General features: G+C 51.0%; 1 protein-coding gene across 3 annotated transcripts in view; it reads left to right on the top strand.

Annotated features, from left to right (window-relative positions):
* The window catches only part of LOC111849720 (activin receptor type-1-like), a 20969-nt gene continuing 6269 nt past the window's right edge, over positions 1-14700 (top strand). The window contains exons 1-5 of one of the 3 annotated variants that reach the window (XM_072700298.1): positions 1-364; positions 12009-12082; positions 12567-12830; positions 13159-13416; positions 14138-14349. In XM_072700298.1, coding sequence (XP_072556399.1) covers positions 12016-12082; positions 12567-12830; positions 13159-13416; positions 14138-14349 — 801 coding nt within the window. In that variant the 5' untranslated portion in view covers positions 1-364; positions 12009-12015. Of the gene's footprint in view, positions 365-11329; positions 11751-11776; positions 12083-12566; positions 12831-13158; positions 13417-14137; positions 14350-14700 lie in introns of those variants that run through there. The other 2 variants (XM_072700300.1, XM_072700299.1) reach the window with 2 other exon arrangements.

Genomic DNA, 14700 nt, shown 5'->3' on the forward strand with positions numbered 1-14700 from the left:
GCGGTGGGAGTCACACGGAGGAAACTATGTCTCGGTAAAATTCCTTTAATTATTCGGAGCCTCAAGGCCACTTCCTCCGTCTAGGTATGAGACGAGGACTTTCTCGGCCCCCGCAACGCCAACGGAGAAGCAGGACGGGTCTAATCGCCGTCTCGCAGACTTGCGATGCAGCTCGCACACAGTAAAACTTCATGGGAGAAACTGAAGAAGGACGATGTCGGCTGAATTTGGACGCATGCCTCTTAAGAGACAGAAAAAACTCCGTTCCCCGCTTCCAGACGGATGGCTTAATTACTGATCGCACTGGAAAGTACGCATTGGACCTCAGTCTGGAAAGCGTTTTCTTATTGTATTCTAAGTAAAGGTAAGTTTTGGCTTTATGTTGTTGGTTCTAAACTTTGCTTGCTGTTTAGTATAAAGCATGCACAAATAACTCTGCATTAAATGTGAACCTCACTGGTTAGAAGCGACTTTAATTTGGTATCCCCCAGATTTCACAAAAAGGGAAAGCGTGCCTTTTTAATGTTTAGTTGAGATTCTTGAGATTTTCGCGTTATACGCTTAAAGTGAGACTGTTAAATAGCTGCATGTTCTCTGTTTTTCCTTCATATCCGAGAAACACATTTGAACGTTTGGAAAAGACTTCGAACTGTAGCTTCGTCCTTAACTTTGCTTTCCAGTAATGAATCCCATCCCATCCACTATGCATACATATTTTTACATGCCGGGTTATGTTTTCATGGCGTCTCTGCTCTGGCGCTTTTTTGGACGCAGGATTGCGGGGCGATCGCCACTTTACTGCCTTTGTCATGTTAAAGGTGCCCGAGGCTGATCGCGCTGGATCCGTCTGTGCCACGTCGGGCGATGACCATGACAAAAGAGGGGAGGCTGATTACTATCATGCTTGCAATGCATTTTAATGAGTGACCTAAGTGCTGTAACGCCTATGGGACCAATTCCTCATGACCAAAATCTATAGACTACCCCGAACGTAGCGATGGAAAAATAAAATGTATTGCTATTTACTCGCCTTACTTAAAGGAAATCGTTTGGTTTACTGGTTTTCATTCATACGAGGAACAGGATAATGCATACAGTGTATGAAATAAGCCAGTCGTCAGCGTGATCGGCTTTAAATGTCAATACGTAAAACTTAAAGTTGTAGCTATTCTTGGGAGAGGCAGAAATAAATGTGACATCTCCAGCTAACCGTACACACTGCATTGGTGTGAGGCGAGAGTGAGCTCAGGTCCACATCGGGCATGTCGGGACACACGCTGGTAATTTACCGGCTGTCCATACGCCGTGGCTTTGCGTGGTACCTCCGTGAAAGGTTGCCTATGGTTCAGGCTGCACTGAGTGGTTGAGTGAGCTTGAGAACAATTTAGACCATGCTTAGAAAATACTTGGAGGAGGAGTAAGTGTTTCAGACCACTTATTAAACAGTTTGTCATGGTGAGATCATCTTGTCAAGCCAAACCAGGTGTACCTTGAGGATGACTGGTGAGTGCGGATGACTGATGGGCTGGCTGGTGTGTTTTTCGTCTGAGGGGCACCTGGGGGTGCTGAGTGACGGGCCGGTACCATGGTGATAGTTCAGCCTCAAAAGTCTGCACAACATCTGCGCAAACCCATTATTACAGGCAGTGGTGGGGGCCAGGCGTGAATTGCAGAGTGGTTAAATGGGGAGGGGGGGGGGATCTGGAACGATGATGTCAGGGTGCCTGTCTTTTGGCGCCAGGATGCCCTCCCCTCCCTGATTGGTGTGCTCTGGTCCCCAGATAGCAGATAAGTTTCATCTGAGGGCTACATGTTGGGGGGGGGGGGGGGGTTATTAAGGTGGGGTGTCTGATGTAGCTGGCTCTTTGCCTCATATTTAAAAATCACGTTACGTTCCTTCATTTGGAGTGAAAGGCGTCAGATGAGGTGTAGAGCTGAGCGTGGCGTACACTGTGCCTGGCCGTGATTATTATCAGTGTGGGGGCCTAGATGGACGCAGTGGAATGGGATGATATCTACCAGCAGCTCACGCCCCACAGCAATGGTATGAGTTTAGATGGATGTTTGTGTGGGGTGGAGACAGAGTAAAAACCGGTGTCCCTGCATGTCGGTAGCTGGGATTTTCTTAGTCAGTCAGCACACACTGATATCAAAAACTAACCATGTACCTTGAATTTTTACACTTTACTCATTTATGTTTAAGCTTGTATGTAGGAAATGAAGTGTAATCTCTTAACCTGATTGGCTAATAGGCAAAGTTATGTCCATGCCCCCCCCCCCCCACATACACACACAGTCAAAGCTCACCCCCCCCAAGTGCTAGACGCACTAATCTCTTGTAATCTTGGAATATATCAATCAATGGACTTGTTTATCTATCTGTTTACCCTGTGTCTGTTGTTTAAACCACAGACCATCCCCTACAGTCTGATAGCTACTCTTCCACTGTAGCTGTTTGCTTTTTGTTTGAGCAGCATTCTGAAAGGCATTCTGGGTAAGGGCGTCCACTGAGTGAAGGCTCCGTAAACGCGATGGGCAGCCTGCGGTGTCTGACGCCCATCCTCCCTGTGGATACGTGTGTCTGTGAACTGCTTGCATGCTGGTGCCTGGGCGGGGGGCCGCGCTTCTCCAGTTTGCCCCCGTGATGAAAGATACCCACGAGCCCCGCCAAACCGGCTCCCGGCCGATCTGCTGTGCCTCGCCCTTCATTTTCAAAGTACTTTACGGTTGGGAGTTTAAGGAAAAGGCCGTCGTTATTTGCGTATGAGTAGATAAAACAGGATTTTCTTGCCCTTTGATGAACCTGGGGAATGACGACGTCAGTATCTGGGGATCGGACATCGATTCGGATAAATGAAACCCAGGCTTCGGTCGGCCCGGCCCGCTGTGAGAGAACCTGACATCGGTTCCTGAGCGGCGGGCTTAAAACCAGCCGGCAAGCTGAGGCCAGCTATGTACACTAAGCAGCAGAGATAAGATAACAAAGTTTACAGTGTTTAAGGGCCCCTCCCCCCTGGCTTCTTTATGTATGTGAAGAGCACCTTTGAGTTAAAGACATGAAGAAACATGGCATGAATTCAGAAGGTTATAATGGCGTTTAATGTCATCATGCAAGGCTGAATATTAAACACCCTTTTCTGAGGGGTCACTCAGTGGCCAATTTATGGACTTGTACCAGGTGGGACTCACCTTTGTCTCCATAACAGTTTCAAGAGTGAAATTTAGCGTCGTGTTTTTCAACTTGCACCTCGGGGACCCACAGTAAGTCCACAATTTTGCTCCCTCTTGGGAGCTGGGAGGGAGCAAAAACATGGACTTTCTGTGAGTTCCTGAAGACCAGGTTGTGTAACGCTGGTTTAGGGAGTCACTGCACGCCGCTGTTGTACTGAGCTCTTGCTTTTGCACTTGTGGCCTTTCTGTTAGTCTTAATGAGTCTGGCCATTCTCCTCTGATCTCTCATTAACGAGGCGTTTTCCGCCATAGAAATGCCATTGACTTGTGCAATTCTAAACACTCTAGGCCAGGGGTCTCCACACTTTTTCAGCTTGCGAGCTACTTATAAATGACCAAGTCAAAATGATCTACCTACTATAAAAATGCAAAACATATATTTATTTATATATATATCGGGTATTCTTTATTATTCTTTATTACTATTATTAATTTCCCTTTGGGATAAATAAAGCATTTTTTAATTGAAGTGGGATTTTAGTTCCTTCACCTTTCTCTTCCTCAGCTCGCTTTTCGGAGGGAAGTTAATGTCGTAGTTTTTATGAACAGTCCAAAAATGCCGCTCCACATTTCCCTTCTTTGGCAAAGCAACGGTAGACTGACAGATGAAGCAAACGCACTTCGAATATGACATGGTGAAAAAAACCACCTTTTTCCATTCCGTATGGAAGTGGTAGGTTTTTGGCTTACTTGGTCCAGCTCCCCCATTCATTTTTATACCCTTTCTTAAGTTTAGTAGAAATAAATTGGAGGCTAACTGGGCGACTCGATCGCTTGCTGGAGTTTTACAGCAGTTGGTGCGGTTGAACGCGTCACCCATCCTTTATTTTTTTATGCCATGCAATCTACCCACTCTACCTTTGTGATTGACCAGTAGATCGCGATGGACGTATTGGGCACCCCTGCTCTAGGCACTGTAGTGTGTAAAAATCACCAGGAGTGATTCTGGATTAAGCTAGAAGTCGTGATTGTCCAATAGGAATGCTCCTTTCTAAACTATTATTGGACAATCATGACCTGAGAACTTTGTGGAACACCCGCCACTTTGGGCACTAACAAAGATATCATGTTTAAACTCAGATCTTGGCCGTTAATTGCTTGGTCAAACAGCGGGGGCACCTCCTGATCCCGTGTGTGTCCTGTGTATATATTCAGTTGCAGCCTCATAAGCGTAGTAATGAGTAGTGCTATTTTTAGATGATTGACTGGCTATGAGTCCCGCTCAGGGCGGGGTGACGAGCAGGGTCATGTGATCGGGGGACCGGGGCTTTATTTGGGGACGGGAGTGATGGAGAGGAACGAAGGGAGGGGAGCCACAGGAAACAAAATGGAGATTAGGTCATGGGGAGGGCTTGGGGGGGGGGGGGTCCGGGTCTGGTTGTTTATTCCGGGGGGCGGCGATAAATGAGACCCAGTTGATTTTCAATGAACAGGCTCATCATGTGACCCCCCCCAGTGAGTTTCTATGTTCCTGTGGACAAGAAGCACCCCCTTTGTGCGCTATTGCATTAAATATGTGAAAGCTAACCGCCCCCCCCTCCCCTCCCAGTTTGTGTGCGCTGAGAAATGGGAAGCGACCGCAGTCTGCTGAGATTTTGCTGCCCCTGTGACTGGGATAAACGTGCCTGTGTGTGTTTTTTTTCCTGGAGCCGTTTACAGGACATCCTTGGACCTGAAGCTGCTGAAAATGTGTTTTTACCGTTAATGTTACTGTTTTTTTTTTTGATAGCGGTGGGTCAGAATGGAAACTGCATTGTAGTGCAGTCAAAAGTTTGACTGTTTTGTGCTTCTGCCTGGAATCTGTCTTTCCCCTTTGGGAGGGGGCCCTTCACCAAACTGAGTCACATCTGCAGAGCTTTGCACAGAGCTGGGGGCTGTGGTGGGGGGAGGCAGACGGGGCTGGGGGTGGTTAGCGCTTTGACAGCAGTGATTTTGGGCCACGTTGCGATCTGGCTGTTTGGTGGCAGCTGGTAATGTGGGCTGGGGGCGGGGCCAGAGTATGGAGGCGGGGCTATCATTCAGGCTCTCACTAAAGACAGGCTGTGAAGTGCTCGGGTGGCCAGAGACTGCAAGTCTGGGCAGGTGTCTGGGACTGTACTACAATGCTTGGTCTGTGTTTGCGCCTGTGCTCAGCGTGTGTGTGTGTGTATGTGTGTGTGCGTGCGTGTTTTTGTAATTATTGCATTGTGGGGACCGGATTTCCCCACAATGTGATTAAAAACCTGCTGCGCTCTCCTGGCCGCAGTCACTCACAGAGCACCGCCCCTCCCGACAGATGGGGGGCGCTAACCCGGAAAACCGACAAAGCTGCCTGGGATCCAAGTGCAGTTAGACACATGAAACCTTAAAAGTTGAGTGTGACGGTGGAGCTTGTGGGGACGGCGATAGCTAGTTTGGGGCTCTGGGAACCGCAGGACCGAGTCTGGAAGGAAGTCTGAGAGGAAGCCTGGGGCCAGAGCACGCCACTAAAGGCTGGTGGGGGGGGGGGTTTTATTAGTGCAGCAGTGGCACAGCTGTGAATATCTGCTTTAAGGACAGCAAGACGCCTCAAAGGGGCTTGGTTGGGGGACCTTTGTCGTTTGGTCCTGGGGGCAGCTTCTGTGTCTGAGAGGGGCTTTCTAAGGGGCACGGAACTCTGTGGCCGAACAGCGATAAAATGTCAGAATGTCAGACATCTTGTTTCCTTTACAAGGGACGCAGAGGACTGTAATCGGGGAACGGATGCTGGCCCGTGTGAACTGGCATTCCAGTCCTGCTGGAGTGTCTCTGACAGACTCGGGATGGGGAAACTGGGAAGGTACAAGAGTCAGACTGTCTCAGAGTCTAGAGTCGGGGGGTGGGGGGTTGCTAACTGAAAGCTGGAAACCTGTGCAGACAGTTCAAACAGCTGGTCAGGCATCTCCTGTATATCGGGATGAGATTCTGACCTTTGACTTTGGATGTAACTCAATATAGAAGGCTCATCTTTCCAATTAAGGAGGCGTTAATAATATAGTTTTATTAATATGACCGTTAAACTCACGTAGAGCACGCTCAAAGTGACCGTGTAGATTCTTTGTGTTAATTTCGTAGGCCTGAGGTCTCACATGTCACAATCCAGGGCTTCCAGTCGCTCATTAAATCGTTACCACGGCGATGTTGGCCGTGAGGTGGGGTCTCGGCTCAGTTTCCTGTCCTTCCCTGGTTCAGCTTCTCCGTCGGCTCGGGAATATTTTGAGATTTAAAACTCTTCTCTGCTTGGTTGTGGGCTGAGTTCTTTGGTTGGCATGTGTGAAATGGCCCGGCCCCTATGTGTGAAAGCACCCCCCCCACCCCCAGCTTGGGTTAAGGGAGGGATAATTGCCGTCTTATCCTCATTCCCTGTGTTCTTTCACCTGGAACTGCACTAAGGATTGGCAACGAAATAAGGAAACATCCCAAGCCAAGACCTCGCCTAGCTGGCTGGTCTCCTTGTAAAGCCTTTATGAAACTCTGTGATCAACACAACTGGCTTATTTCTATGTCATCACCTCATTCGCTAGTCCATTTAGTCATCCTTTTCTTAGATATAAGTTTAAGGAGTGGCTTCCGCATTCAAAAATTCATTTGTGAATTCACTTTAGGTGTAAGTTTGACTTCCGCACTGCAGGCTGGATCTGTTATTTTCTTAAGTTTTCCTTGTGTGTGTGTGTGTCGTGGTCTTTCCCAGAATGCACTCCTGTCTAATTACTGCCATGCATAATAGATCTGTTGCACGGGAATCACTATGAAGTCGTGTATGCTGTGAGTTTTCCTGAAGGTGCTGGATTTTTGGACAGAGGACAGAGCCACTTGTTGGGATGTTTTTGTAGAGATATTGGGGGGAGGGGGGCCTTCTCCCACCAGCTGAGTGCCCTCCGGGTCCCCTTACGCCGCGCTCTCCTGCCTGCCGTGTGCTGGAGCTTGGAGTGACATTGGAGTGACATTGGTGGCTTCTTCTTGTGAACATTGCCGGGTTATTACCTGTATGCCAGCCCTTGTGACAGTGGTGTAGGGAGCGGCGAATGTGTTTTAATGCTGCGAGGCTGGAGGTGTGGAAGCCCTGTGGGGCGGGGCTAATGGAGTGGGAGACCCCGGGTGTCCTGTGGGGGGGGTCTCTGCCTCGTGTGTAGGGGCTGTAATGCATCTCCCTGAGCTGTCCTGTTTCTGGCTATTCGACTCCAGCCCCGAGCCCTTCGACTTCCAGGTCTAGGCGAATCCGGATCTCCTGTCTTGCTCTCCCCGCCTCAGGGGGGTCCCAGCAGGCGGTTGCACCCACAACAAACCAACACCCCTTCCGCAACCTTCCCAGGGTGCTCATGGAGAGCCCACTGTCCACTCTGGAACCATAGATCCAGCACATGACTCTGAGAAACACAAACTGTCGGAAACTCATATTGGGATTGTATTACATCTGCTGCTATGTGGGTTTATTCATTATTTCTTTAAAAGCTTACTACTGCTTTAAACATATTTCCCTTGGTGACAACCCCCCCACCCCCACTTTGCTGACCTGGGGGGGTTTTCCAGGGTGGGGGCTGGTTGGTTGAGGATCTCTATTCCTATCTACGTGTCTTTAGTCGATGCTCTGCTGGATCTTAAAACACGACAGGGATCTGTATGGGGAGGGGGGCTTGAATCACATTCCTCATAGTGAGACACTCCAGACCGATCCTCCTGGAATGGGGGGGGGGGCGGTCGGGGCAGATGCCATGAGGAGCAGCTGCTGTTATCTCTCCTTCGTGGGGGCCTCAGAGGTATTTTTCTGGGTCTTCTCCCTCTGCCCGACGCCCCCGCACCAGTTCACCTGTGGCGGCCCGTGTGCTTGGGCAGTCTGGATCACTGTAACTCATTAACGTGGCAGACTCGTTTAACCTGGATTCTGACTGGCATCTCGCAGGCTGTTTTCCCTTCTGCCGCCAGTATAGAGCTGCCCTAACCGCCGGAATTCTCCCGCGCCACTGCGTGGGCATTGCGTGGGCATTGCGTGGGCATTGCGTGGGCATTGTGCTAAATCGGGCAGGTGACATGGGGGTGAAGCGTTCCCACAGGTGGGAGTCTTTAAACCGAAGGCCTGAAAAGTATGGCCAGGAGTCTGGAAAAATAGGCCCGGTGGCTTTACACGGTCAGCGTGTTCTGGTGTGAAGGTGTGCGGTGCATTCTGGGGAAGGAGAGGCAGATAGGGATCAGGGTTTAGTAGAAAAGGGTGATTTTTATTTTACATCATTCCGCTTTGAGATTGCTTTTTTCATTCTTGAGGCCTTTGGTAATTCTCTGACCACAGCGGCATTTCGGAAACGTGCACGTTTTTGGAATTTCAATCTGTTCCGTCCCGCGGCGGGATGTGGAATTCTCATCTTTGGCGACGCAGCAGCTGTATCAGGAGGATTTCATGGCCGTTTTTCCCGCTGTGTTGGGGGTGTGCTAAACAGATTGTCCCCATATATAATGCTGCACCCTTACCTCACAAAGCAGACACAGGGTCTGCAGTACGGGGGCATCCTGTTTGGGCTGTGCTGCTGCTTTCTGCTTCCTGGAAGATGCTCCAGGCTCCAAGTGAACCTGACCAAGATGGATGGGTGGATGGATTGATGGCTATTTTCTTCAGTTTCTTCAGAGGTGCTTACATTGCTGAGACTTGCTTCCATTTCCTCTGGAGGATGCAGACCTAAGGGGCAGCCCCTCCATCCATTTTTCTTTGGGGGGAGGGGAATAAAATAAAGATCCATGTCGACGTTTTTCCAAAACGTAGGACGACGGGCAGGTTCGGTAGTATTCATGATGGAAGCCTTGCCTCATGATCTTCGAGCCACGACACTTTTGGGAAACTCGCACAAAACACTCTCTGTAACGGTTAAGAATCTTTGCGCTATGACTATGCGGACGAATGTCCTCTGTTATATAGCGCAAAAAAGTTATTTTTTCCAAGCTGCAGAAGCAATGATTAAGAGCCTGTGGTACCTAATTAATTAGCTAAGTAAAAAGTGATGTTTGCCTTAGACATATTGGTTAATATATTGGCTTCGGGCAGTATTCAGTAAAATCATGACATTGGCATTGAGCAGATGTGTCAGTCTTGGCTGATTAAATTAAACTTTATCAGTATTCTAAGGTAGCAGCACCAGAGCTAAAGAGACGACTACTGAGATAATGGAGATGATTGCATTGGACAAGCAAGCTTTTTCCGTAGTGGAGGATGGGGGACTTTGTCGGCTCATTCGTCACTTAAAGTTTCTCAGAGTACCGAGCCCCAGCATGTTTACAATTGATTATTAAATCTGTTCCGTAAAGGTTTCATTTCTGACAGAATAAAAAAGGATGTAACGCCATTCTGCTAATCTGTGCCAGCCAGCCTAGCAAGTCCCCCCCCCCCCAAATCAGGAAGTGCTTCCTTGATGTTTGTTTTACTTCCTGTACGGTTCAGTGGCTGCTGTGCTCTCCCTGTTTAAAATAACAATAAAAATGATTGTTCAGAGATTCTACTTCATTTGTATTGCATTAAAAGTGTCTAATTGAGCACCCATGGTAATATTTTATCTTTTAATCTTTTTCCGTAAAGTTAAAAAAGGTTTGAATTCACGTTATCAAAATAGTCTAATAATCAAAACATGACGTTCCCACAGTAATTTTAATTGAATCGATTTGCATTGAGGTCAGCGAGTCACACCCCTAATGAATAAATTTTGTTTATTCATTAGGCTTATTATGCGTTATTGATTATAACAATACGGAGATCTGTCAGTGCTTGCTATATTAATTACCAGTATGCTTTTATAATATATGAAGTGCAGGTTATTTCAGTCATTTCTCAGTGTAGTTTTGCTTATTGAAACCCTCAGCCAGTTTGTTTACTGGGTATCAGGTGTCCCTCAGAATTCACTCTTTTATGTGTGTTTGTTGAAGCAGAGCTTGGTCTTCTCCAGATGGGGGTGGGATGGTCTTCTGTGCCTGTTCAGGAGGATAGATGGTGTATTGGCATGTGAGACCACCCCCTCCCCCCATACAGGGCACCATCTGTGTGTCTTGCCCCTTCCAAGGCGCAGGCAGGTGGGCCGGCCTCGGCGATCTGACTCCGCCTCCCGGCGCCCCTTCAGGCCAATGATTCACCGTCTCAATCCCCTCCTTTCCATTATAAAAACAGCTTCTGTGCTTCAGAGTGGCCCATTTATGCCTCTCTTAACAGGCTGCTGGATTTCAACATATCATTCAAAACTGGCGGAATTCCGGAATTTTCCACCCCAGTGCGACTTTAGCCTGGGTTCAGGGGTGTGACGTGGGCCCTGGTGGCTTCCGTGTGGCCCCCAGGCGGTGCCCCTGGCCGCCTGTCTGAGGGATCTGTCCAATCTCTGCTCCGCCTCCTCAGCTTGGGATGTAGTGACACGGCTGGAGACGGGATGCTGCCACTGCCACTTCCAGTATGACGGGAAACTGGGCGGGGGTGACTGGAGGAGGGGGCGGCGCCCTGCAGACCATCCCTTACCCAGATGCGGCCGGTGGTTTCGGAGGCTGACGCTCCCACCCCCGAGAGCGCTGCATGATGGGAGACGCCGTTCTGCTGCGGTTTTTCACAGTACACACAGGAATGTTGTTCTGAACCCAGCAGCCCTTGCTCGTTATGCGTTTTTCCGTTGGTGTGGCGGATGGGCTGGGGATAGAAAGCTATTTATATGCCCCCATCGCACATACTTTTTAGGCGAGGCTCCGAATGGCTGCCTGCGAGAACGAGCGCCGTCCTGCTCCAGGCAGCCCCAAAGGTCCCGGGTATGACAACATTTTGGCATCGTGCGTGATAGAAGTGGCCTGACTTTGTTTAACAGTGACAAACTGCAACCTTCTGGAAAATGCGGTATTGGTTTATTTGGACTAGACAGGCTGGAAAGTTCTGGATCTTGCAGGGCACAACGCCAGCCCCCCCCCCCCCCCCCACCCCTTCTTCTCAACCACCCAGGTGTGACGCCACTGAGGACCACATGGGGGCGATGTGTGTAGCCTGTGGTTAATCATCTCCTTCGCTTATGGAGGAGTGAGGCAGGCCCAGCGATGCTCCCTATTCTGTGTGTTGCCTCGGATCCTGTTTGGGGGGGGGGGGGGGGGGACACTTGTAATGTATTCATCAAAGATTTTACCCCCAGCCTCCAAGAAGAGGAATAACGGGCTGATTTTGCTGCAAAATCCTCTCTGTCGGGCTCCCTGCACGTCCTCCTCCTCTTTCTCCTCCCACGCCCCTCGCGCCTGCAGGGCCTGCCGTCCCTTCCGCCTGCTCCCCAGCCAATGGGAGCGCGCTGGTCTCCCTCTGCTCAGCGCCGTGTTGCCGGGACGACGGAGCCGCATGCCATCCGCTCAGACTGAGCGCTTCAAACTTGGTGTTGACTCTCCGCTGGCGATGGAGCGGCCTTTTATCTCCGCGTGAGAGTCCTCCCCATGCACCGCCGGCCTGCCCCCCCACCCGCAGGGCGCGCTCTCATGCTCAAAATGCCATCTTAGAGCGTGGAGTCCGTCATCTCCGTCTGACTGGAAGCTCGGTGTGTTCGGCGGCCGTCCGCTGTCAGTTTGCCGCAGGCGCTCGTGGGTTCGAGCTGTTGTTGTTTTGAGAAAACACAGCTGTTTTTTTTTTTTGTCTTGTCCTGATTGTTCCTCAAACTGCGCCAGCGTTCCTCCTGTGCTGAAGACAGAAATATTTTGAGGCATCCTGGACGCGGAGAAGGAGCTGGATGCGCGTGAGCTTGGTCTGCAGTTTATTTTTTGTTAATAAGCTCTGCTTCCCTCTGCCCCGTCTCCAGGTCTGTGATGCTGCACGGCATCATGGTCTTCGTGGTTCTGCTGACGTTGGTGTTAAGTTCTCCCAGCTTGGAAGGTAAGTCCTGTTTGGGCTGACACCCCCCCCCCCCCCCCCCCCCCAAGCCTTGAAGCTCCACTTGTCTGCTTAAGCAAGACTAAAACTCTGACTGCCTGTCTGGAAGTTCTGCTCCGTTCTGGATTCCCGGTTGTGTGTTGTGTCCCGATCCACACTGCATGGGACTGCTGGCCTGGCACTTCTCTCCTGACCAGCCTGTTGAGGCTCCACAGAGCACTTTTTAAGGCTTTTCCCCGTATTTGAACCAATGTTTGTTTTTAAGTTTTATTTTTAGTGGAGTCGGATCTTTAAGGCATTATCTCACAGCCGTGCCGCGGAGCCCTGAGATGGTTCGTCATTGTGGGGGTTCAGGATGCACCTTCCTCCGTCTTTCCGTCTTGCCCTGTGCTCGATCACGGCAGGGGAAAATTCCCACGTTTTTCTGTGGGCAGACGGATGGATGATTCAGCTCTCTGCATACCCCCCCGTCCCCCTCCCCACCCAGGCAAGGAGGTGGAGCTCCAGCCCAGGAACAGCGAGTGCGTGTGCGAGGGTCCGGCGTGTGCCACTGGGGCGCGCTGTCTCAGCCCGCAGTGCTTCTCTGCCCTCCTGGTCTCGAATGGGACCGCGACGCACCGCAAGGGATGCGTGGTGGGGACAGAGGATGGGGGCGTGGACTGCAGAAGCCCCGCCTCCCCAGAGTTAGTGGTGAAATGCTGCCGGGGCCAGCTCTGCAACGCCAACGTGACCGCGGAGCTCCCAGTCAGAGGTGAGCGGCGAATGTGCGGGGAAGGTGGTGCCACGCCCACATCACTGAATGTATCCCTGTATCGGGGACGGTCCTTCTACTGCGGCTGCATCTTCAACTAGAAGGTCATGTTGGATGGTGATCCTACAGCCTCTGTGGACGGGGAACAAGTCTGACCTGTTCTTGGATTTTTTTGGTCTTCCCCAAAGAGAGAGTATATGTGTGTTTGTTTGTTTTTCCTGTCTGTCTGTTAGTTTCGAGAGTTGTGGCTCCACCTCACTGAAGGATGAGTAGTTTTGTTGCAGGTGCCCTTTACTCACCGCTCTCCCTCTCCCTGTGCCCCCCCCAGAAGAGAAGCCCTCTCTCCGGGAACATGAGTGCGTGTGTGAGGGCCGCTCGTGCGTCAGCAGCGCCCGCTGCTGGGGGCATCAGTGTTTTGCGTCGGTGACGCTGAGCGGCGGCACGCGGCTCTACCTGAAGGGCTGCTTTCGCGTGTATGAGCAGGGCCGCATGACCTGCAGGACGCCGCCCTCTGCTGGCCAGGTGGTGGAGTGCTGCCAGGGGCACCTGTGCAACCACAACATCAGCGTTGAGCTGCCCGTTCAGAGTAAGCACCCCCCCCACATAGTGCACACACCCGATTGGCTCGGACCTTTCTGTCCAATTTTTTTATGCATTTTTAAAGCCACTGGCTACATCCTGAAACTATTTTTTTGACAGCTCCCTCGCTCCCTCCCTTGATGACTCGACTGTCTAATGTTGAAAGTTTAACTGATGAGGGAAGGAACAAGTGAGTGAGCGAGGAAGGTAGCATGAGCATAAAGCGGTATTGGGACACACTTGCATCCGTGATGACTTACCATGCTCTGCTTCTATGTATAAAATCATCCCACTCAGCCAAGTAACGCGTGGGTGTCACCGAGGGCGAATTTTTCTCCGCAAAGGGTAGTCTCAATATTTGAGTGAAAATCGACCCTCATTGACTCGTTCCCTAGGGTATTGGGACAGCACTTCAGCACCTGGAATTCGGAGACGCTTTCGGGACGAAGGAAAGAGAGCCAGGGAGGGGGGTGCTGAAGAGTCTTTGGATGTTTTGGGATGTAGCCAGTGCGTTCCAGTGTTAGCACATGGCACTGGATTTCTGGGTCCTGTATTCCTGTCTTCCTCCTGATTCTCCATCCTTTGGATAGTATCCCAGGCACTTTGGCGTGAAGCGTGTGACACCGTGCCTGTCGGTAACGTGACAGGTTTAGCGTGCGTTTGGCCCGATGATCTGAGCCGTCTGGCTGATTTCTGACTCTGCCCCCCCTTTCCTCCCACTTGCTCAGGGGAGCCCCCTGGTGGTCTGAGTGACGGCATGTCCTCGCTGGCTCTGGTGGTGGTGGCCCCCGTGGTTGTCCTCATCGTCCTCTCCTCCGTGGCCGTCCTGGTCTTTCGGCGCATCCACCAGAAGCAGATGGAGCGGCCGGTGTTCCGTGACGCGGAGTACGGCGCCATCGAAGGGATAGTGGCGTCCAACGTGGGCGAGAGCACGCTGGCGGTGAGCCGGGGGTGGGGGTCTTTGGGGGGGTCTCCCACATTTACGTCCTGTCACATGCAGAACCTCTGCCAGCTGTCTGGGGCCTCGTTCGTGGGGCTGTGCTGATGCTGGCAGGACTTCTGGGCTGAATTTTAGGGCCCCCTGTCCTCTCTCTGCCCCCCCCCCCCCCCATTCCCTCTCTCCTGCCACCAGTGCTGCTGTCCCTGCTGTGCATGTTAGTTCCTCCGCACAGCTGCAGATTAACTGCTTGTTTTTTTTCTTCTTCCTGCGTCCGACCAAGTCACGCCTAGCCCTCTCATTACAGGAATGCTTTAACTCCGATGGGATAGACCTCCTGGGCGTGTGTATGGG

The sequence above is a fragment of the Paramormyrops kingsleyae genome, chromosome 16 (genome assembly GCF_048594095.1).
Source record: "Paramormyrops kingsleyae isolate MSU_618 chromosome 16, PKINGS_0.4, whole genome shotgun sequence".
Lineage (NCBI taxonomy): Eukaryota > Metazoa > Chordata > Actinopteri > Osteoglossiformes > Mormyridae > Paramormyrops > Paramormyrops kingsleyae.